At 42.6% G+C, this 24,295-nt stretch overlaps 1 protein-coding gene and 1 long non-coding RNA gene across 11 annotated transcripts in view; both read right to left on the reverse strand.

Annotated features, from left to right (window-relative positions):
• Positions 1-10,930: 10,930 nt before the first annotated feature.
• Positions 10,931-14,853, reverse strand: LOC143774441 (uncharacterized). Its single transcript, XR_013215536.1, has 2 exons — positions 14,446-14,853; positions 10,931-14,388 (listed from the first exon to the last, which is right to left on the reverse strand). It is a non-coding gene; the product is annotated as an uncharacterized LOC143774441 (long non-coding RNA).
• A 1,364-nt stretch (positions 14,854-16,217) lies between these two features.
• The window catches only part of PDE4A (phosphodiesterase 4A), a 903,909-nt gene continuing 895,831 nt past the window's right edge, over positions 16,218-24,295 (reverse strand). For all 10 annotated transcript variants that reach the window (XM_077262038.1, XM_077262037.1, XM_077262041.1 and 7 more), the window contains 5 exons: positions 22,740-22,839; positions 21,155-21,309; positions 20,749-20,871; positions 20,369-20,551; positions 16,218-18,734 (listed from right to left, as the gene is read on the reverse strand). In XM_077262038.1, coding sequence (XP_077118153.1) covers positions 18,345-18,734; positions 20,369-20,551; positions 20,749-20,871; positions 21,155-21,309; positions 22,740-22,839 — 951 coding nt within the window. In that variant the 3' untranslated portion in view covers positions 16,218-18,344. The remainder of the gene's footprint in view (positions 18,735-20,368; positions 20,552-20,748; positions 20,872-21,154; positions 21,310-22,739; positions 22,840-24,295) is intronic.

A 24,295-nucleotide genomic window follows, 5' to 3' on the forward strand; every position in this document is an offset into this window, starting at 1 on the left:
TGTGCATATAAAAAAAGTAAAAAGAAAAAGGTTTTTTTATTATACTTTTTTTTTTTTTTTTACAGCACATATGAACGCATTCTTAGATGGATTCCTTTGGGGTGGATAGTATTTAATGGGAGTGTTTCGGTGAACATAAGTTATCAGCTATCCCACTGCAAGTGACCCATATCCCCAATTTGAGACGATTGCCCCTGGCGGCGGGATGGGTGGTCACCCGACCGCTGCTCCATTCATTGTCTATGGGGCTGCCGGAGAAAACAGCGCAGCGTGTGCCAGCCCCATAGGGAATGAATGATGCAGCGGCTGCACGTGTGCTCCGCTGGTAAATGTCCCCCGTTCTGCCAATTAGCGCTCATCCCACCGGACAACCCCTTTTTAAAGAGGACCTATCAAATATGAGGAAAATAGAAAAAGTGACCGTAGATAAAATGATAAGACTTTTCTCAAATCTATGTTATTAGTAAATCAGATGATTTCCCTCCGATATAGAGAGGGGCAGGATTTACTTTCACTTAACCAGGGTGGGCGCAAAATCTGATCAGATTCCGGGAGATACCAACTGTTGGGGGGGGGGGGGGGAGCTTATTCTGTGCAGCATCTGATTGGTAAAGTAGAGCCGTGTGTCAGGATTTGGCCACCCCTGCCGTTGTCCGTAGATTATAATGGTGGAATTGAATCATCTACCCTCATAAATTCACTGAGAATATATCCGCAAAGCACAAATCAGACAAAACATTAGCTCTTCTACAAGCTGGAACATGTGTGTGTACACACACACCCCTCCAACCCTCAAACATACTCCAAAAATCATGCTAGGGCTTAGTTTTTGGCTAGGTCTTATTTTCAGGGAAACACAGTATTAGTTGTCTTACTTGATGCCAGAAATGTGCTCCACAGTTTTGGTCCAATTTTTGGCAATTTGTGTTGCAGCCTCTTTTGGGTAAGCCATGCCCACTTTTTGGAAGGTCAGACTAACCACGAAAAGTGTTTACCACACATTACAAATATGCTGCAAGTTACGAGATGGGTTTTTTTTTGGGGGGAGGAGGGGCACAATTTGCACAAGAAGTCAGCAGCATTTAGCTTTATAAATCTGCTTACGTAAAGGAGAAAAGTGTCTGCTTTTAAAGGGTTAATCAAAAGTGATGAGCGAATATACTCGTTACTCGAGATTTCTCGAGCACGCTCGGGTGTCCTCCGAGTATTTTTTAGTGCTCGGAGATTTAGTTTTCCTCACCTCAGCTGAATGATTTACATCTGTTAGCCAGCATAAGTACATGTGGGGGTTGCCTGGTTGCTAGGGAATCCCCACATGTACTTATGCTGGCTAACAGATGTAAATCATTCAGCTGCGGCAAGAAAAACTAAAACTCCGAGCACTAAAAAATACTCGGAGGACCCCCGAGCGTGCTCGAGAAATCTCGAGTAATGAGTATATTCGCTCATCACTATTAATCAATAAAGGAAGAAATGAGCTGCTTGTAGAGGTTTAATCTGAGTCTCTCCCAACACACTAATATAGAAGCTGTGACAGGATTACACTTGTAGTTTGTAGCTTCTCTTCCTGCTATTTCATAGCACACAGGAATCCATCTGATACACACATCTCTGCTGTTTCACTGCACACAGGAATCCATCTGATACACACATCTCTGCTGTTTCACTGCACACAGGAATCCATCTAATACACACACATCTGCTGTTTCACTGCACACAGGAATCCATCTAATACACAGCTCTGCTGCTTCACAGCACACAGGAATCCATCGAATACACACAGCTCTGCTGCTTCACAGCACACAGGAATCCATTTAATACACACAGCAATGCATCTAATACACAGCTTTGCTGCTTCACAGCACACAGGAATCCATCTAAACTGCAGCTCTGCTGCTTTACAGAACACAGGAATCCATCGAATGCACACAGCAATCCATCTAATATAGCAATCCATCTAATACACACAGCTCTGCTGCTTCACAGCACACAGGAATCTATCTAATACACAGCTTTGCTGCTTCACAGCACACAGGAATCCATCTAAACCGCAGCTCTGCTGCTTTACAGGACACAGGAATCAAACTTATACACACATACAGCTCTTCTGCACTCATACCACACTGTTATATATACACAACTTTCCTTCACACACAGTCTGCGTCATAGACATGCACGGCTCTGCTGCACACATCACTCCTCTGCACACTTACAAACTAACACACACCTAACTGCTGCACTCCATTTTCTTCATACATACTCATACAGAAATGCTGCACACACACACACACACACACCTATATTATTTGCATATACACTCATTACTGCATGCACGCACACATACATGTTAAGTACCAGGTGCAAAGTACCGAAATCATCTTATTGCATGCGTCACTTTTTCAAGATCCTTGAAGTTTCTCATGTACAGTACCATGGAATTAATGGTGCTATATAAATAAATAATAATAAGTCATATGACTGATCACATACCTTTGTTATCATGGAAGGTCTTACAGCTAATTAAGTACTTTGATCTCCTGTCCTATCAGTATGGTTTTTCCAGACCTTCATCATCGGTAGATCTATGCAGTTCCCATTCAGCTTCGTCACCTGCTTCCACTAATAGATCGGTATCCGAGAGAGAGACTTGTGGCTGCACAATTCAGTGATCGGAATGTTACATAGGTGCAAGTCTCGATCACAGTGAAAGCTGCTTTCAGACTTTTAAAATGCAGAAATACTTTTCAGCAAGATTTTTTTCCTTGCTTAAAAGTGCGTCTTCTAGTCAGGAACAAATAGTATCTTCTTTATCTTTATCAACTACATCTAATATGAAGATAACTCCTCTTGTGTTTCCATGCTGCACAATCCTAGGCTCCCCGTTCACAGTGGTATCTCCCAAATGAGAAGAAGGAAGCCTCACGCAGCTGTCAAATAGTGAGACAGCAGAGAGCCCCGGCTTAAGCCTCTCTTTCTTAAAGGCCTAGAGCTTTTGTCATTAAATTTAAGAGGAATTACTTTTGTTTTCCCAATGGTATACATTAAAAATGTTCTATTTTGGTCTCCTATGACACCATGGAGTGTTTGAGGAGGTGATGGGTCCTCTTTAAATTTGAAGTGCTTTTGTTTTTTTTTAATACTAGTTAACGTTTTGGAAAGGTACAATTATAGGTAATTGAGATGAATTTCTTGTGTTCTTTAAAATGTCCCTTTCACATTTTGACCGCAAATTGAAAAAAATGAGAAGTTAAGAATTTCTTTTTTTTTTTTTATAAGATAAGTAACATTGAAGTATTCGTGTTCGATACCTTTATGACAATGTGTATATCGTGTAGTATTTAATTTTGTGTCCTATGGAGATTTATTTTGCAGCTTCAGAGCACAAATTGGTTTTGAGAATCTGTTTATCTTTTTGGTGATTTTTTTTTTTTCTTTTCTCGTTTTCTATATAAATGAAAATGTCTGAGCCTCTAAGTAGAAATTTTTCAGTAAATGATAAGTGTCGGCAGATCCTAGCTTTGCTTCATCTGGACGGTATTACATGCCATTTGTAAAAAAAAAAAAACTAAAAAACTTTTGTTTTATTTGATTGGCTTTGAGGGGCTAAGACCAATACTGATAGCTAAAACCCACAGGACAGAAAAATGGTCTTTGCGCGAAATTCATGAATCACATGCGCCATTTTGATGTATTTGGCACGCAAAAAAAATCAGCGAAAATAACAAGTCAAAAAAGAGAAGTGATGTAAAAATGAAAAAACAAACTCACAAATGATGAATCTGGCCCATAGTTTGTAAGTCTGGCTTCAATATTGGAGATTTTCTGCCTCTCTGTGGTCATTGGGGTCTCGGCACTTGGACCTCCACAGTTCCAGGAAAATTTTGACAATGTGATTTTGAAGAACAGTTTTTATTCTTAAGTAAAAATGTAATATAAATTCTGAGTACCAGGGACTTACCGACATCAACTGCTTTAAAAATTAAATCCTAGGCGGCCTTTCTATGGGCGGGACACTTACAAAAATAATTGTAAATTTCAGAGCAAAATTGCTTGTTTCCCATAAAACCTCATTCATAATATCTTTGGATGACTACCCGGGACAAGGTGAGACGCACACTCCGACCTAATGACAAATCTCGGATCTTCTCAAGTCTCTAGACATTGACCTAAAAAAACTTCCATCCATGGATGAAAACCTTGTCCAAGGACTCTCCGATCCTAAGATTTGTAGGCTAGGATTGTCCATCTGGTTAGAAGTCCACAGCCGATCACAAATGCGAAACGGTCTGATCATTCTTACGAACCAAAAATTATGGTAGTCATTTTTGGATTTTCTTTTAAATTTTTTTTCCCAGTTCCTTCTGATAACCAGAAGATGGAATTTTTTTTTAAATCGAAAATTTGTAAAATGTTTTTAAAATAAAATTTTTTTCTTTATCCAACATCTTCAGCACTCGGCGGCCGGACTGACCTGTCTAAGAACTTTCTACTCATGTGACTGCCTACTAGTAACCTCATGTCTGACCGATACTGAGTATCTCTATAGAGACTGAAGGTAAGGTAGCTAGTACAGATGACAGAATCGATTCTCAGGACTCCGGTCCATCGGCCAGGTTAGTAATGTGACCTCTGGAAAAGAGGCCTATGAGTCTCCTTACTTCCTGGCTCTTCTGATTAGCTGGACTGGCGTGATGTCATTATTGTGTCATGACACAAAACTACATTGTACTAGCCCGGTTAATAAGGGGGTAGGCAGATCGCAGATTACTGATCTCCTTACTTCCCGGTTCCTTTTTTGGTTAGCCGGGCTAGTGCAATGTCGTTTGTGTGTCATGACACAATGATGACATCACACCTGCCCAGCTAATCAGAAGAGGAGCCAGGAAGTAAGGAGACTTGCAGGCCTCTTGTCCAGCAGTCACATATTACTGACCTGACCGATAGACCGGAGTCCTGAGAATCGATTCTCCCATCTCTAGTAGCTCTTCTAACTTCTTGATGTCTTGCCAAGGGCCACGCACCCTTCGAGTTTATACATAAGTGTATCTAATGTACATATTGACAGATGTATAGGATTGATTTTAACCATTTTTGTTTTTGGGCCACGATGCTGCTTTTATTACATTGTGTATATAGAACCGAGGGCAAACACTTGTGTATTGTACAGCTCTGTTTTATTGGCAATGTTTAATTGTAATTTATCACAATTTTCAATATAAACTTGTTTAAGAAATGAAAATGAACGTCTCCATTGTTCACTTACTATATTAATTTCACCAGACGGCTCACATGGTTGATTCAAGTTCCCGGATCTGTGTGAAATGTTTCCAAACGTTCTCAATCACCAATAAAAAATAAATTCATCTAGTGTAAAATGGTAAACTTTGGACATTAGTGAGGGGAGAGGAGGGGGACGCAGCTGCAGATTCTCACTTGTTTCACTGATGCCATATGAGGGGGAGCAGCAGAGAAAGGAAGGTATTTAACTTACAGCTCACAGCATAGGTTTGATAATGACAGCTATAAGCCTGTCTGCAGAGCAGATGGTAAAGCATTCCTGTAGAAAAACCTGGTCTTGGTGGTATCCTCTCCATATCCAGGTAAAAGTGCTTTTGGTTCACATTCCAGTCTTATGTCCTGGAACTGTCAATTTTTATGATCCGTAATTGTTTTTTTTTTATGTGGGTGGGTCCTCTTTATCAGCATTCTGCAAGCACCATAGGTACCAGAACTTCCTTTCACCTTACTTGCCAGCATACGTTGCCCCTACCATTGTTCGTATGACTTGCTTATCCAGAACTGAAAGCCACCCGTTTCACAGACGGGAAAGCAGGAGCTTAAGGGACAAAGACTCGTCCTCCCTTACGGTAATCCATCTGCTGTCTCACGGGCAGTGGACAACAAGTTGGATAGAAGGGAGATTCCTAGTGGGTGACGGTGGGTTTTGCTTGGCTTCTGCGGCATATGCAGACACAATAATGCCTACTAGGGGGAGACCCTCCACGGTGTGCACCTGATGACTTGCATAGCCAGCCGGTTAGGTGACCCCGGTCCCCAGGATCAGTCGGGGATGCCAAGGTGCAAGGAGTGTGTTAACTAAGGCTTTGTGCGTAATATATATTATTTTTTTTAGTCACATTTGATCTGGATTCTGAGTGAAAAGGTGCCGCAACACGTACACTCTGCGCAGGAATGTCAAACCCACATTGTTGTGCACGTACTCAGTCTCGTGTCACTTGGCTTCACCACTTCATGGTTCAGAAACCGTGAAGCAGTTAAAATAAGTAATGTTCATTCTTTGGGCGACTTCTCCTAGGGAGCCGCTGAACACTATAGGGTAAAATACAGAGAAAAGACGCCGCCAGAAAAGCATCTTCAGGAAAAATACCGCCATCAGAATCATGACGTCGTGGGAACATACCCCAAGTCTGAGAACCCTTGAGTTATTGGCACATTCTCACTCGCCCTTTTGGCTAGAATGGGAATTTTTACATTTCTCGGTTTGAGGTCCGGACAGTTTCTCACTTTTTTATTCTATATTATTTTCACTGTCCTGGTCCCACAAATTCTTCAGAAAGAACGCATTTCTCCAGGAAAGAGGTAATTATAAAACTTCACATTTATTTGCACTCATTAAAATTCCGTATTTTCGGCAACCATGGTACATCCGCAAAACCAACGCGTTTCAGCATCAAGCCTTAGTCCTGGTCTCATCAAGCCTATGACTAAGGCTTGATGCTGAAACGCGTTGGTTTTGCGGATGTACCGTGGTTTCCGAAAATACGGAATTTTAATAAGTTCAAATGTGAAGTTTTATAGTTGCCTTTTTCCTCATTGCTGGAGAAATCCTTTTCTTTCTGCATCTTCTCATCGACCCAAACTAGGGCGGCTCCGTGCGGGAATGTCTATCCTAAAATGTAGAGTTGAGCAAATTTTTTCAAAATTTGGTTCCGATTGCGATTGGAAGCGAAAATTAAATTTGCAATATTCCCCAAACACGGCCGAACTTCACTGGAGATAATGAGCATAGAAATGAACGGAGAAGTTTGGAATCGATCGTCAAACATACATTCGGCACGAATATGGCAAATTCAGATTCGGTGACCGATTTCGAACATATTTGCTCAACTCTACCAACGAGGAGCGGCAAGAATGCAAGGTTGGGTGAGCTGACTCTCCTTTCCCTTATCAAACTATGGATTCTTCAGGGTGCGATTCCCTTATGGGGTCCTGATCGGTCTCGGGTGTGGGGTGCGTGTGTGGCCGTCAGGTTCCTCTTCCCCCTACAATCCCCCGGCTCTTACCGATCTAGACTGAGCTCCTAGGTCCAGCCACGGTGGATGCTGGTAGTACAACTAGATGTCCTTAAAGAGGTTGGCCACTACATTTTTTTTTTTACATTTTTATTACCTCATCAGTAAAGGCCATCAATATCTGAATGGTCGGGATGCAACACCTGGCACCCCCACCGATCAGCTGTTACTGGGGGTGTCCGGTGTTGTGTTCCAGCAGCATCCGGGAACTTACCAGGTCCGTCCAAACTTTAGTGCACAGGTACTACATATCAAAAGAGTAGTGGCACCCAGCGTGGCCTCTATGGAAATGGTGGAGCTGCTGTCTTCCGAACTTCAGTCCGGCACTAGAACCGCCGATCAGCGGGGGCGCCGGATATCGCACTCCCACCAATCAGATATTGCTGGCTTATCCTAAGGATGGGCTATCCTTGACTCTTGCTTTGGCCTTTTGGTCCAGAAAGGAGTTGAAGGAGTTGAAACTGAACTCCACAAGTCGCACACACACAACTTTCTCTACTACCGGCCGCAGCGATTGTGATTATGTTTTTGTTATGACCTATACATTTTATGATTTTTAGATGCAGTTCCTCTTACTGACCAGCAGAAGGCGATCATGTGATTCTCCACATTCCCATGAGCAGAGGTGGCGCTCGCAGCCACTACGGCACATAATGGAATATTGGAGATCTCAGGGGTCAGGTGTTTGGTTTTTTTGTCTTTTTTTTTTTTTTAAATAACTGTCAGATAAATGTCAGTCTTGTTAAATCTGCACAAATATTTACCAGAAGGTAGCAAACCTTTACACCTGCCTCCGGCGTAGTGACATTATTACCATATGGATGACATTTCCTAATTTGTAGTGGAACACCATGGAAAAAATAGAAATCCCTTTCAATCTACCAATGAGGAAACCCCCCCTTGTCTCCAGTGTGATATTCTGTAATCACTGGAAGTGTTTTTTTTTTTTTTTAATACATATCCAGGGGATGCATTTACACTTTCTGGCCAGTAGAGGGTAGTGTTAGATTTCATTTTTGTGTGTAAAGCAATGATTGTTTTTAGGGGGAGGATTTGAGAGTTCAACTTGTTAACTCCTTTCCCGTCCAAAGAATGACGCCACATTACAAAAATCATCCAGTGCAAATAGTAAATGTCACTAACCTGCTCCAGGCACTGACACAGTGCTGGACCAAATTAGATGAAAAGTTGCTGTAGGGAAAAAAAAAAAAATCAATTGTCCATTGGCGGTCAATCTAGTATTCGCCAGAAAGTGACTGATCTGCAGAGTGCAGCCATTGGAGGTATGGCGAATCTGTACCTTCCCTGTCCAGATGCCTTATCATCAGTGAATACAGCACCATCTAATTTTTCCTTCTAACGGGGCATATATTTATATTGCCGCCTTCTATGGAAATAATCTGACTTCGGCTTTTGTCCTATTGTTGGTCCACGCCACCCGTGCCATAAATGTATAGTGAAGAACACCCTCTTCAGGGGGTCACATGGAGCAAAGAAACCTGTGGACCCCTCTGCATGTTTTTTTTTTTTACTGCAACCCTAACCCTAAGTGCAACCATAAGTGCAACCCTAACCCTAAGTACAACCCTAACCCTAAGTGCAACATTTCTTGCAATTGGTTTTCAATAAACACTTTCACCTCTTTCCTCAGCAGCTTGCATGCATTCCAGTACCCTGAAAGCTGCTCAGAGCCGTTCAGTGTGAAGCCGCACAGCCATCTCAGGCTCCAGCTTCTCTCTTTTCCTTCTTGTGAACCCACGTCTAAGCTCCTGCAGATGTCCGTGGATCTCGGTCCGAGATATATTTTAAGCTGTCATATTTGAGTCTGCACACCTGCGGCGGTCCGTGATCGGAGCGAGATCCACGGACATCTCCTGGAGCCTTTAATCTGAGGGAATGGCCTTAAATATAGGGGTAGATTTGCTTTCAGAAGAGAAGACGGCAGGTGACTGGCCCCAAGGACCGTCAGGATTGAGACTGAACAGAATCCAGCAGCTTGTAGTGTATTGTATTACATGCAGGCTGGGAAGTGTTAACGTCGTAAATTAAAACCAATTGCGGACATATTATTATGTTTCATAAAAGGCAAAAAAACATGCAAAGGAGTCCACCGCCATTATGTCCACCGGAGTACACGAGGAGGCCGCAGCCTGTGTGAGGTTTCTGAAATAATTTCCCAGCACATTTTTTCCACAGATGCTGGGAAGAGAGAAGGGAAACTCGCACGTGAACACCATCAGCACCGGCAGAGGGATGATGCCACTCCTTGGATTTTCCACAGGTTTCTTTGCCATCCTACAGACGTAAGAGAATAATCTAGAAAGCTACGATGGCTACAATATTCCGCAGCAGAGGACTAAATACAGAAAAACACAAAAAGGAGGTAAATAAATCCTGACCCCATTTTATAACCCGACACCATTTACCAACTTGGCTATTGGTATATACTAGCGTTTGATTCCTTGGTCAATCCATCGCAACCGCACCTGTCTTCTGGGAACTGTCATTGTGTCCCACGATATTACTAAAGCTGCAACTGGTAAAAGAGGCCTCTGGCACCAGGTTGCCCCAGAAGAAGTTAATAAAGCAAAACCATGGCTGCAGAAACTTTTTTTATTATTATTATTTCTAGGATTTTTTGGTCTCTTTGCCATGTTGTGTTGCTACCTCTAGGTCAAAAAGTACGAACAGATGTACTAAAATTAACAGGTCCGTCAACGGCAAATTGGTGATTACTCTCTAGCTAAAGCTAAGTAAGAAGATGCTGCATTTAACATTTACCATGGATGTTGGGATATTGTGAGGTCTGTGCGAATACCCAGCTCTAATTTAAATTGGTTATGCAGGACTATTTTTTATTTATTTTTTTACTATGGACCTAAAAACTAACAGACAGTTTCTAACTACCTGCCTGTTGTGCCCACTACTAATCTGGGCCGGCTCATAACAGTCACAGACCGCTACTGCCGACAATTCTGCGGCTTCAGCGGATGTCACATCGACAGAGTAGTGGCTTCTCTTCTGCTCTGCTGTCGACAAGGTGGGACTTCTCGGTGCTGGTTCAGAGTGGTCACTGACCACTCCTGCCGGTGGTTCTGCTGCTATTTATCAACAGCGCAGCTCTTCATCTAGGCTGCTCTGTTGACGTTGCTTGACTGCAGATGTCATGCTGATTGACAGCCAGCTCCCTGCAGCCTAATTACAGGGAGCCAGCTGTCAATCAGCATGACATCTGCAGTCAAGCCACTTCAACAGAGCAGCCTAGATGAAGAGCCATGCTGTTGATAAATAGCAGCAGAACCACCGGCAGGAGTGGTCAGGGACGACTCTGAACTAGCAGCGGGTAGAACAGGCAGGTAGTTTCCTCTGTTAGCAACTCCCTGCCTGTTTTTTTTATATATATACTATGGTCCTAAAAACTGTCTTGGACAACCCCTTTACTGCTCTTTGCCCCAATATACAATTTGGAATAGCACCTCCCTCACCTATCACATGTGTGAGAGATTTACCCCTAAGGCACCAGGGCTCAGGTGCAACTTTAAACCTCTGCACCCTACATAGCTAGAGAACAAAGCGCAGACTCGTTGGGAATAGACAGACTCGCGGTATGGTTATGATTCAGTTCAGAAGCTGTAATTCATGATTTGGTAAGGTACAGAGGACAGTGCAATGTGATACAACAATTTCAGAAATAACGACTCTACAATTCTCAAGTTTGTCTATATTACACCATATAAATATACAGAGAATGCAGCTATGTGTCTCACCAGGAGCATTGACAGTATCAGCGCCTCTCAAACGTGAGGCGCCCATCCATAGAAGAAATGTACAATCTTAACATTACATATGTACAAAAATTTCATATTTCCATTTTTTTATATACATATATTTTGTTCATCATTTTAAACCACTCGCAAAAACAGAATAATAAAAAAAAAAACTGTACAAGAACCATTAAAGGATTCAATTGAGGCTTAACCCCTCCACTGCCGGAGATGGAAGCTCCGCCCCTTCCTTCCTTCCAGCAGAGCAGGGGGGAAACTCTACACAGCCCCAAGGAGACCGTCCATAACGCCATGTTGTAAAGTCCCTCTGGAACTGCAAGAGTTAATTAATAAATGATGGCTAAAATAGAAAAAACAAGTGCTACAGTACTGTGTACAGAAATGGCATTCATCGTAATATTTTTTTCTATATTATGTTTGTCTTTCATCCTAACAATTAACAATTTTGAACGCTCTTCATATCCCACACTGGAAGGTGAGGAGATGTTGCAGCCCCCTCACTGGTGATAGAAGTCACCTAATTGCTTCAAATATTACACATCAATAACCCATAAAAGATAAGGAAAGGTAAAAACATAAGAAAAACAAATCAACCCAAGAAGTTTGGGGGTTTTGGTAATTGTATATCTGCAGCAACATTTTAAATTTTAAATCCTATACGGATGGAATGACAGACGTGAGACAGTGGCAAATGTTCAACAGCTTAAGGGTCCTACAGTCTACCTGTCTACTCCATGTTTTTAACATTGACTGACCAGGCAACAAACTGTTGCAATCGGCTGAATATCAAACACTGAGTGATGGGACCGCCATGGGTACGACACAAAGCCCATCCAAAGTCAAGTTGTATATTCAACTCCTTAATGTATTTTTTTTATTTTTTTATACTGCCAATCATATTAAATACCAAATTCTTAGAGTGGGATTAAAAAGAAAAGTAATAGAATTATATAATGTAGCAAAGCAACATCTTATCATGCTGTGATGTATTGTTAAAACACTGCATCTCATCAGTAAATCCGTGAGATACATAGTCCTTTGCAAAAGCAGATAAGAAAATCCAAAAGATTAGTCTGGTAGATGTACTTTTGAATACTTTGTGCAAAAAAGAATAATATTAATTGAGTTGCAAAGTTGATATTCGACCCCAGAAGTGGCCATCTGTACTCACATTAAAACTATGTCCAGAATTCAGTACAAAATAATGGATTTATCCATCCTCCATTGTAATCTAATAACTGAGCTATTACCCACAATGAAGATGTGAAAATATGATCCTTCTATAAGCTCTGTCTTTTTAGTGTTGTTTGATGTCACTTAGTATTAGAAGGGCCTTGCTCTCTGTATATAGAACTTGAAATCATTTCACATTCCTTGGCACCAGAAAGTAAATGGGACCCTTCTTGTTTATCAAGCAGGGAGAACCTGATGAATGTAAAGATGAACATAAAAATTATAGCTTGTTAGCAAAACCTAGAAATATGGCAGATGTGTACAATCTTAAAGGAACCCCAGTACAACATGTGCATGTAAAGTAGCTATGGGGAATAGTTTTTTTGTGGACTTCCTATAACTAGATGTATTGAAATGTATTACAGTCAGATTTTTTTTAAACATCTAACATGGCAGCTAGCAGGGAACAATAAATTACATGTATCTGCACATGTAATAGAGATCAGAGTTGCAGTATATATAAATAATAAATCTTTTTGAAAAATTCTCCTAGAACTTCCCCAATGTGTATCATGGGACACGTTTTGATATCTGTTAACCAAAGGCCATGTGTCACCATCATGCTTTAGTGTTGTAGTAGGGTCATACGGTGCTGGCGTAGGGTTTCACTACCGACAGTACCAAGTGGGCAAATTTTTCACACACTGGTTAGGTATGATGTCCTGACTGAGAAGTATAGGGGGATGAAATTTCTATACCTAGCGTACCTTCTCAGCAGTTGGGTAGATTAATGGAGAGTAATCACTAATTGGGAATCTTACTTTCACTTAGCCCTTTCAGACATTGCTGGAATCAGTCTCAATTGGCTTTTTTGGTGCTAAAAATACAAATGAAATATTATAATCTAATACACATTTAGGCATACGTGAAAAAGCTAAAATTCTCTGGTTATCTGTTGACGAAACGTAGGATCAACTAAAGCTTAATGATCGACAGTAAAACACTTGGTAATACACTAGATCAACCCAAACACTTAGGACGTTTACAATCGTGCAAATTCCAGGACGTGGTAGCGCACAGTCATACATGTAGAGTCATTAGTGCCCGTACGCTCACTTGGGATTGCAATGAGAGACAAGCACAGTGTCGGTGAAGATACGAGACAACATGAGGTGGGTGGTGGACATGTCTTCCATGACGGTGAATGGCTGATCTATTCCTCAATACAGGTCAGTGTCACAGGAAAGGCTGCAATATAGAACTTATATAAGGAGGACATAAAGTGCAAAACCTAGATCTTTCATGTACAGAAGGCAATGTGGCTCATCTCCGAGACCCTTGTGGCCTTGTACCCACAAACCTGGCTTAGTAAGTGCATTGTTAAAGGGAACCCAACAGTAGATTCATGCTGCCCAAACCGCAGGCAACATCAATTCAACACCGGCTGCGTTATTGTAGCCCTGTACGTTGAACTCAGCCCGGCAGGAGACAATGTATCTCAGATACTTAGTCCAGGGCTAAACCCCTGTGGCTTCTTCTCGCTCCGCTCTTTTAGAATGACCGGGCTCTCTGTTTGTGAGTGTATAGAGAAAGACCTGTCTATAGGAGCGGGGCAGGGAGAGACCTGTCTATAGGAGCGGGGCAGGGAGAGACTTGTCTATAGGAGCGGGGCAGGGAGAGACCTGTCTATGGGAGCGGGGCAGGGAGAGACCTGTCTATAGGAGCGGGGCAGGGAGAGACCTGTCTATAGGAGCGGGGCAGGGAGAGACCTGTCTATAGGAGCGGGGCAGGGAGAGACCTGTCTATAGGAGCGGGGCAGGGAGAGACCTGTCTATAGGAGCGGGGCAGGGAGAGACCTGTCTATAGGAGCGGGGCAGGGAGAGACCTGTCTATAGGAGCGGGGCAGGGAGAGACCTGTCTATAGGAGCGGGGCAGGGAGAGACCTGTCTATGGGAGCGGGGCAGGGAGAGACCGGTCTATGGGAGCGGGGCAGGGAGAGACCTGTCTATAGGAGCGGGGCAGGGAGAGACCTGTCTATAGGAGTGGGGCAGGGAGAGACCTGTCTATAGGAGCGGGGCAGGGAGAGACCTGTCTATAGGAGCGGGGCAGGGAGAGACCTGCCTATAGGAGCGGCGCAGGGGAGACCGGTCTATAGGAGCGGGGCAGGGAGAGACCTGTCTATAGGAGTGGGGCAGGGAGAAACCATCCTGGATTTGCCTCTGTCTAGTCAATCTAGATGCATAGCTCCTGGCCAACTTTGCCAAGTATGTATTTTCTGTAAAATGGCGTTGCTTCTCAGAGTAAAACATACACGGCTGCAATAACGCAGCCAGTGCCCGATGGCTCAGGCAGCATTAATCTATTGTCCGATTCACTCGGTGACGATTTTTATCCCAAATTCCAATATTTCTCTCCACAAGGGGGCACTAGAAGACTGCTTCTAGTGGTGAGACATTCTATTACAGGTTCTGGAAATTAATTTAAACTTTAGTATACCACTTTAAAAAAAAAAAAAAAGGAGCAATAAAGGAAAACTGGCAGCTTTGGATAAGATTTTAAATGTCGCAGAATTACTGGAAGCGTAAAAAACACTCGGGGCAGGCTGAGTGTCCGCAACAGGCTCCGTCTCTATGTACAATGCTTGGTAATTATATTCTTTGGAAGGACGCAAGCCACATAGAAAGTAAAACACATAGTAATATGCCAAATGGTAGCAAGAAAAAAAAAAGGATACTTTTTGAAATTTTTTTTTAAAAAACCCTGCTCCCCTCCTCACCCACGGACAGCCCTTTCACATAAAATAAAACACATTATGAATGTTTCATGGGATTATGGCAAATTAATTTTGGCTTAAGGCAGATGGAGTGATAAAGAAAATAGATATATATATTGCTGTCTGCAAGCTGCGTCTCAAGAAGAGAGGGTAAATATCAGAATATGCAATCGAAGATGGGGGTCAGCTTGGCTTATTTAGGAAAATGTGTATTCACCACCTCAACTTGGAAATGGGTCAAATCATGTCTCCAATCCAAAGCCCCACGATACGCTTTAGATGGCTATTCTCTTGGTTGAGCGGTGGTTGGGCCCATTGTTTGGCCGCCAACATTCTGGCCCATCTCTCTATAGACAGGAGAACTCGCTTGGACAAGCACTCCTGTGTCCTCAACTTGGAAATGGGTCAAATCATGTCTCCAATCCAAAGCCCCACGATACGCTTTAGATGGCTATTCTATTGGTTGAGCGGTGGTTGGGCCCATTGTTTGGCCGGCAACAATCTCGCCCATCTCTCCATAGACAGGAGAACTCGCTTGGCCAAGCACCCCTGTGTTCTCTATGAGAGTCGCTGTCAGGTGTCTCCCGGAGAATAAAAGACTATAGACATGAGGATGAATGACCTCGGGGAGATCAAAACATCCAACACCGCCGGAGACACCATCACGTGTTTCTCAACGCAAGCAATGAATAGCCAGGTCTTTCACCGGGAAGGAACAACCACGGGAAGGGCAGCATCCAATAAGGAAAACCACCTATGCCAAAACATGGTATCCATCCACAGACAGCTGTTTTGGGGTATTTGCCCCTCATCAGTGTGGAGTAGGAATGGCTATTCATTGCTTGCGTTGAGAAACACGTGATGGTGTCTCTGCGGCTTTTCTACATGCATTTGCATATTTCCCTTTAGGGATGGGGGCAGTGTTCTGAATCACTGCGTTGAGAAACATGTGATGGTGTCTCCGCGGTGTTGGATGTTTTGATCTTCCCGAGGTCATTCATCCTTATGTTTATAGTCTTTTCACTAGGCACTGCTCCTAATAGTCAGTTTCCTACTCCACACTGATGAGGGGCAAATACCCCGAAACAGCTGTCTGTGGATGGATACCATGTTTTGGCATAGGTGGTTTTCCTTATTGGATGCTGCCCTTCCCGTGGTTGTTCCTTTCCGGTGAAAGACCTGGCTATTCATTGCTTGCGTTGAGAAACACGTGATGGTGTCTCGGCGGCTTTTCTACATCCCGGAGAATAAAGGGTCAGCAGTCCGAAATCGGACATATTGAATCCTTATCTCCTCCTTATAGGGGATCAGACTTGGAATCTGTAAAGAGATGTAGTGGGGGTAATGGATGGTTATAGCCAAGACTGTGTACTTATAGGACTTCCAAGGAGGTCTGGCCCTTGACCTATTGTCTGGTTTCTCAACAACCGTTTTATTTCTATCAGCTTAAGGTTGAAGACCAGGCAAGGATGGAGTCCAAAATTTACAAGGGAAGGTCTGCCGAGCACAAAACACTATAGAAAAGGTTTAAAAGCAAATGGCCTTATCTGATACCCTATGCTACACCTTCCGAAAGGCAAGTCGTAAGGGCAGACACTAACCCAGCAGTTGGCAGCAGACAGACATGAGGGTTTGCAGCCTGAGAGTTAACAGTAAGCCAGCAGGGTTTTGAATTTATTGACTCGCCCCTATCCCAGCAAAGGAACATTCCGACATCCTGCAAAATGATTTCTAGTGATATCACCCGTGGTAGTAAAGATTAGGAACAACAAAAACAATTTTGGAAAATTATTCCTTCATAGACGCAGCTTACAGATTTGCAAAAATTTTGGCAACAAAATTAAATACAAAAATAATAAAAAAAAAACAAACCCACAAAATACAACATTAAAAAAAATGTAAAAACAAAGCGATAAACTGCTGGTGGAAAGTCAACAGGTTATATGCCAGAGACTCTTTTGCAGCTTGTCGTCTCCAAAACAAAAGCTTTGCTGTGAGTGTATTGCCAGTACGTGCAAAATTAACAAAAAGTACGCTTGAGGAAGACTTTCAGCCAAGCTGCAAGAGGCTTTTACATTGACAATCATTCTGTTCCTCGTCTATTAGTCCTTTTTAATTTTTTTTTCCCATTTTCTGCTCCCGCTGTAACCTCCTATAAATCTATGGCGTCGATGTGGATATCATGAGAGAAGGCGATCGATAAATTATAAGCATTTAGAAAATATATATTATATATATATAGATATATCTATGTTACGAGAGTAAAGAGGATAGATTTAAATAAAATATTACTATTTTTTTTTTTTTTTTTTTTACATATTTTTTTCCTTTCTTTTTATACTAAAACAAAAAAAATGTGTCTGTTGGAGGCTAAAGGATTCCACATTCAGTTACCGTTTGGCTACCAAACAGAGGGTGACAGATCTTCTCCTTCCACCCCTCGGGAGAATCTGAGCACCACGTACGTGTTTTTTTTATATTACACGAGGTCCATAAAATCTTGTAGCTTTGCTCCTGTTTGACGATTACTCAGAAGCCTTTGCCGTGGGAGCGCCATTTTGCCACACAACTAAAGACACAAAAATACACATACATAAAAGGCACAACCCTTCCACAGTCCTTGTGATTCCTACTTCACCCCTGCAAATAAAAAATTATTTAAAAAAAACAAACATTAAAATCCACAGGAGTGACCCCCAGCTTGGCCGAGTCAGTAGGATTTTCTTTTGTAGTCTTAAAAAAACAAAATAAAAAGTAGACTTAAAATAAATGACAACGTTCCACAGTATGAAACTAAAGGAAAATTACATAAGTTTTTTTTTTTTTTTTTCGGTTTAGTTTTCAATGGGTTTTTGTTCTTTTTTTTTTTTTTCCTGAAAAAAAAATGGCTTATCGCTGCATGCGCAAATATATAGAAATTAAAACTTTTTTTTTCCTTGTTGCATCCGTTTGAAAAAAAGAATAATTTGTTTGTTTTCTTTTTTAAAAAAAGGAATAAAACTATTAAAAATAAAAATAAGTTACAGTTTTCTTTTTTTTTTTCTTCTCTGTAGAGCGTGTTGTAACTTTCTTATGGCAACAAACTCCTATTCTGTGCAAAGTATCTGAATCTACAGTAATTGTGTTTGTTCCCCTTGAGAATACAAAAAAAATAACAAAAAAAAAGACAAAATAAAGAAAAAAAGAAAATAAATAAATAAATATGAAATTGGAAATAAACCACATTTTTGATCTCTGTGTAAAGCAGTTTTTTTTGTGTTATTAAGTTACGTCTTTAGAGTTATCAAATGTCAATAAGGTTCAGGACTCCACCGGAGACTTGTTTTCCGAGGAGTTGTCAGTCTGTTCTACTGCTTCTTCTTGTGTTGTCGTGTCCTCCTCAATTTCTGAATGGTGCTCCAAGATGTCCAGTGTTTGGAGAGGACCCTCTTCTTCCTCGATGCCATTATTTCTGTCCTTGTCAGATTCTTCCGCTTCCTCCTCCAACGTTAGCTCAAACTGGAACTTATCGATGCAAGATTCCTCATCTTTATCCTGGTCATCTGGTGGTGGAGATGGACTCTGGGGGATCATGCCCTGGTACCAATCCCTGTTGTCCTCCAATGTGTCCAGGATATCCTGAGCATCCGGGTGTACGAGATCCGCCCATGTTTCCCACAGAGGGTGGACAATATAATCAATGAAGCCAACCTAAAAATGAAAAGAGATTAATAATATTTGCAATCACTGCCAAATCCTAAGTAGCCAACCATAAAGCTTCTCCCACAAATGATTAAGGACTTATCAGGATGTGGGTCTGCCCAATATGAAGAGCCTTTCCTCCCCAACTGAGAAATGTGAATCATGAACGATAAATGTTCTAACTCTTAGATCATTAGCTCCATCTACCGTAAAATAGTTTGGTTTATTAGCCATAACCATTGAGCGATTGGCAAACTTCTCAAGATACCTTGAGTTTCAATTGAGATAATCACCTCGCCTCGGGTGGCAACATCTCTTGACCAAAGATAGGTCCAAATGAAACCTCAACAATTCCAATGCCATTACCCTCACTTCAAACAAATAGTCAATCAGAGGTTACTCTCATGTGCCATGGACATGTGGGATCCAGTCAATTCTGACAGCATCCATCAACACTGTAATGTGTATACCTTGACTCTCCTTGACTTGGATGGGTTATATCCCTTCAGGAGACAAGCATCATCAAATCTGGCCACCAACTCATTCCTCTACTGAAACATGTCCTTTTGGCCGCAAAGACTATGGTTGTAGGGTGCCATCCTCCTACATAGTTATACATGACCTCACAAAACCATTTTTGGTGGGACAACGAGGAGTTTGCATCTCAGATCAATGTTAACATCTAGATTGTCTTAAGTGTCCAACCACAAGCAGAAGTCTCACCAACCAACGGAATCATTGACAAATCTGCTCATTGATGACAATCTCGTTAAACACCAACTATGTGTTGGCCTGGTTTCGAATACCATAATAGAAAACATGACTAAAACTCACAAAAAGTTGTGATGGAAGACAAAAACCTCAGTCTCTCCAGCATCTAAACAGCAGTGAATGGCATCATTTTAGAAGATTCTTGTAGCTGACGTCTCAACTTTGATCCAGTGAGTGATGACATTAGTTTCATGCCAATGCCATGTATCACGTGCCATATAGTCCCGAGTTACAGCTCCAGCTGTGACTTGTGAATGTCTGGCTCTCGCACTGTGACTCAGCACACGTACTTGGATCGGAGTATGGAGACGTGACGACAGACGACATCATGATGCCCAACCAGGCTGTTTCATCTCAGGCCAAAACACCCTGTGAATGTTCTGCTGGCACTGTGATATGGCCCCATGTGATGACTGGAAGCTGATGGCAGTATTATTCAGAATGTCATGGGTGACTTCCCAGCTGTACTGGAACTAGAAACTCAGTTCTAGGCTGCTATATGTTGATGAGGATTGTGAGCAGGAGGCACAGGTTACTAATCTCTTGCCTTTTGAGAGTTATAAAATTAGTTTCCTACAATGCAAGTGTATGAACCAGGTGATGAAGAAATGCAGGCCACACCAGTTACAGAAGTCATCACCCAGCTTTCATGCAGTCCTTATGTTGTTTTCTCTTTAGCAGTAACATATATGGTCGCCCTCCCATCCAGCCATCTGTCCATCCAAAGGCTCATCCACTCACTCATTCATCCATCCATCCTCATACCCCTCCATCCATCCACTTATACCTTCATCAATCCACCTCCATCCATTCACCTACCCCGCCATCCATCCATCCATGTACCCATTAACCCATCCATCCCATCTGCTCACCTGTGATTTTTCCACAGAGGCCGTGTGCTTGTCACACATGGGGCTGATCTCCATGCCTCTCTCTCGCTCTTTGTCTCCTTGTCTGAAAAACTCCTCCAAGATGCGGTCCGTCCACTGACGATACAGCTCGAGTGGTTTGGTCGGGTTGCTGAGGTCAGCACAATGCACCATGTTGCGAAGAACCTGCAACAAGGAAAAACGTAAAGGACAGATCTATTTAGAGTAATATCTGCAGGGTACGAACCAGTGGTGGCAGCTATTGCGGTGCCTCCTGGTGCTGTCATGGTAGACTGCGTGGGATGTTCACCCTTCTATCACGGAGTGCCAAGTTAAATGCATAAGACCTAAAACCCACCCATTATCTCAGGACTGGTACTCGCCTGTATCCGATCTGTGTAGTTATCCAGCAGTAAGACACCAGAACTGGTCACCTTTTTCGTCTCCACCATTGTCTTCAGGTCCGCTAACAAGCTCATGTGTTTGGACATATCTGTAGCAAGGACCTGGGGAGTTAAGACAAAAGAAAATCTCACACACATCACAGAATAGGACAAGGGAAGGAGCAAGGAGAAAACAAAGTCTTGCTGCAAAGGAGCCACTCGCATCTCAACCATCCGGTCCCACCAATAATCCAGAAACAGGAGAGGACAGCAGTAAGGGCGGGTGACTATAATAACCAATCGCTTCTATATTGGAGTGACATTTTCCTTTTAGTTTTCTAGAGACGCACAGACCCCGTGCTATGTATGAAGTCAGCAGCACCACAAACATGTGAAGGCTTATTACCATGTCAATCACCATCTTCCTCATCATCTGACGTTGACGTTTCGTCAAGTTCTGGAAAACGTCACAGTTTTCTTCCTGAAGGAGCTTAAATCCCACGGCCAGATGATGATTCTCCAGCACGGACTCGTCATTGTACATCAACGCCAGCTCTGAATCTAAGTGTCAGAAAAAAGAGGAACGTTCAATGAGTGGGACTAAGAAGTGACCCACAAGTCACCACACAAAGCTTTCCGTAAGGGATATGCGGAGATTTATTATGGGACCTATGAGACTTCTGGCAAAGGCAATGCCCAAATTTCCCTCGTGTCCAATGACTTCGAAAGAGTCTTCCTGTGATCGGAGACTATTGATCTTTCCACAGTAATATCTGCGCATTATCAAAGTCTCAAACAGCGCATGAAAGGGTCAGCATTATGTATTTCGGGGTTGGAGGATTTCTCTTTATTGGGCCATTCCATAAACCCTTCTTCAGGTCTTCTAATTTCCACACGCATTTCATGGTAGGAATAACGTCCCCTCCTTCCTGTAGAAGGTCAGTTGACAGATTGTGTGTTTCGGGGTCGGTTTAGTCCCCTTCGTCAGGCCAAACAACGGACTACAAATCTTCATGTAGGATAACCCCCTCCAATCATCAGGTGTACAAAAGACAACGCATTTTGGGGAAAGATTAACCGTGTAATGGGTTACGCTTTATAAGGCCAGACTAACCCCCGTTATTGGTCCATAAAGGACTATGCTTTACGGGGTAGGATTCACCCGATCCTCCTACATAAGGCTACACAACAGATTACACATATCTGGATGGGAATACCCCCCCTTTCTCCGGTGTTACAATGGATGGCTCATTTTGGGGTAAGATTATCCCTCTTCATTAAGTCATATGATAGGATAGAATTTACTCCCCTTAATTCGAGCCTACAATGGGCTGCGCATTTTAGGGTCACAATAACCTCTCCCGTTATCCGGCCATACAATGGACTATGCTTTTTAGGGGTAGGATTCATCCCTTCTCCCTTCATTAAGGCCATACAATTAGTTATGCATTTTGGGGTATAAATAATCAACCATTCATCAAGGCCATACAACGGATTATGTATTTTGGGGTAAGATGAACACACGTCATCAGGTCGCACAATGGACAACAGATTTTGGGGGAGAATTAATGCTCTTCAACGGGCCACTCATCAGACTAAACATTTCAAAGCAGGGTTAACCCCTTTGTCAGATCATACCATGACCCGATGAAGGGGTTAATTCTTCCCCTGCAATGCATAGTCAGGTAACTCTTTCCGTACCACCCCACGGTGCAGTGTATGGCAGCCGAGGCTCCTCGGTACGCTCCGCGCCGTGGCGGTGCAGCAGTACATCGCGGCCTGCTGCTCCATATGGCGCGTGATACCGCACTGCACTCATTGCTCTAATCCTACAACTCCCGCTATTACACATACGGAGGAGCGCGGACCCTGCCCTCGGTATTACAGGACAGATGTTCTGCGTTGTGGCGAGCGCCCCGGAGCCATTTGTGCTGCGGATTTTTATTCTCATTCACACACAGGACATAAGCTCTTTATCTGGATCCACTTACTTGTATTAATAAGAAACTGATTGGAAACTCCAGGGTGGTCGACGTCATGAATGGCAGCTGCAAACAACGCGGCTAAGATCTCCAGATCTGTAAACACCGCCTGGTGGGGGGACACAGAGGGGGTTACTGCACATGTGCCATGTATAACGGGATCAGGGGGGGCCGCCAGAGGAGGCGCGGAGGGAGACCGGGGTCTGATCAGGCTCAATAGACCCAGTATTATAAGACTCATGGTACGGGGGGTCTGTAACAGCTTAAACATTGGGGCTCAGAAGCGTCAAGTTATGGCTCTCAAGGAAGCACGACAGCATAAGCACGGGGCTCCAGCACACGTTATAGGCACAGGTCACCCCAAAAGTCATTTCAGAAAGTTTACTACATTGGTGTCATTAAACCACAGTTTTACTAAAAAACAAAACAGTCTGCAAAGCCCCCACCTTAGTACACAGTCACATATACCGGTCATGGCCAGAGGGAACCTGGACCACTACAACATGGCAAGGTGCTCCGAGAATACTCCTGTGTGTACACATGTGTCAGTATTTATGTATACGTGCCTATGTGTACTGTGTGCGTGCCTATGTGTACGTTCTGTATGTGTGCCTACGTGTGTACTGTATGCGTGCCTATATGTATGTTCTGTATGTGTGCCTATGTGTATGTGTATGTTCTGTATGGGTGCCTATATGTATGTACTGTATGTGTGCCTATATGTATGTACTGTATGTTCTGTATGTACTGTATGTGTGTACTGTATGTGTGCCTATATGTATGTACTGTATGTGTGCCTATATGTATGTACTGTATGTATGTACTGTATGTGTGTACTGTATGTGTGCCTATATGTATGTACTGTATGTGTGCCTATATGTATGTTCTGTATGTATGTACTGTATGTACTGTATGTGTGTACTGTATGTGTGCCTATATGTATGTACTGTATGTGTGCCTATATGTATGTACTGAATGTTCTGTATGAGTGCCTATATGTAAGTACTGTATGAGTGCCTATATGTATGTTCTGTATGTGTGCCTATATGTAAGTACTGTATGAGTGCCTATATGTATGTTCTGTATGTGTGCCTATATGTATGTACTGTATGAGTGCCTATATGTATGTTCTGTATGTGTGCCTATATGTATGTACTGTATGAGTGCCTATATGTATGTTCTGTATGTGCGCCTATATGTATGTACTGTATGTGTGCCTATATGTATGTACTGTATGAGTGCCTATATGTAAGTACTGTATGTGTGCCTATATGTATGTACTGTATGAGTGCCTATATGTAAGTACTGTATGCGTGTCTATATGTAATGTATGCGTGCCTATATGTATGTTCTGTATGCGTGCCTACATGTATGTACTGTATACGTGCCTATGTGTACTGTATGCGTGCCCATATGTACTGTATGCGTGCCTATATGTATGTACTGTATGCGTGCCTATATGTATGTACTGTATGTTCTGTATGAGTGCCTATATGTAAGTACTGTATGAGTGCCTATATGTATGTACTGTATGAGTGCCTATATGTATGTTCTGTATGTGTGCC

The sequence above is a fragment of the Ranitomeya variabilis genome, chromosome 5 (assembly GCF_051348905.1).
Source record: "Ranitomeya variabilis isolate aRanVar5 chromosome 5, aRanVar5.hap1, whole genome shotgun sequence".
NCBI classification, from domain to species: domain Eukaryota; kingdom Metazoa; phylum Chordata; class Amphibia; order Anura; family Dendrobatidae; genus Ranitomeya; species Ranitomeya variabilis.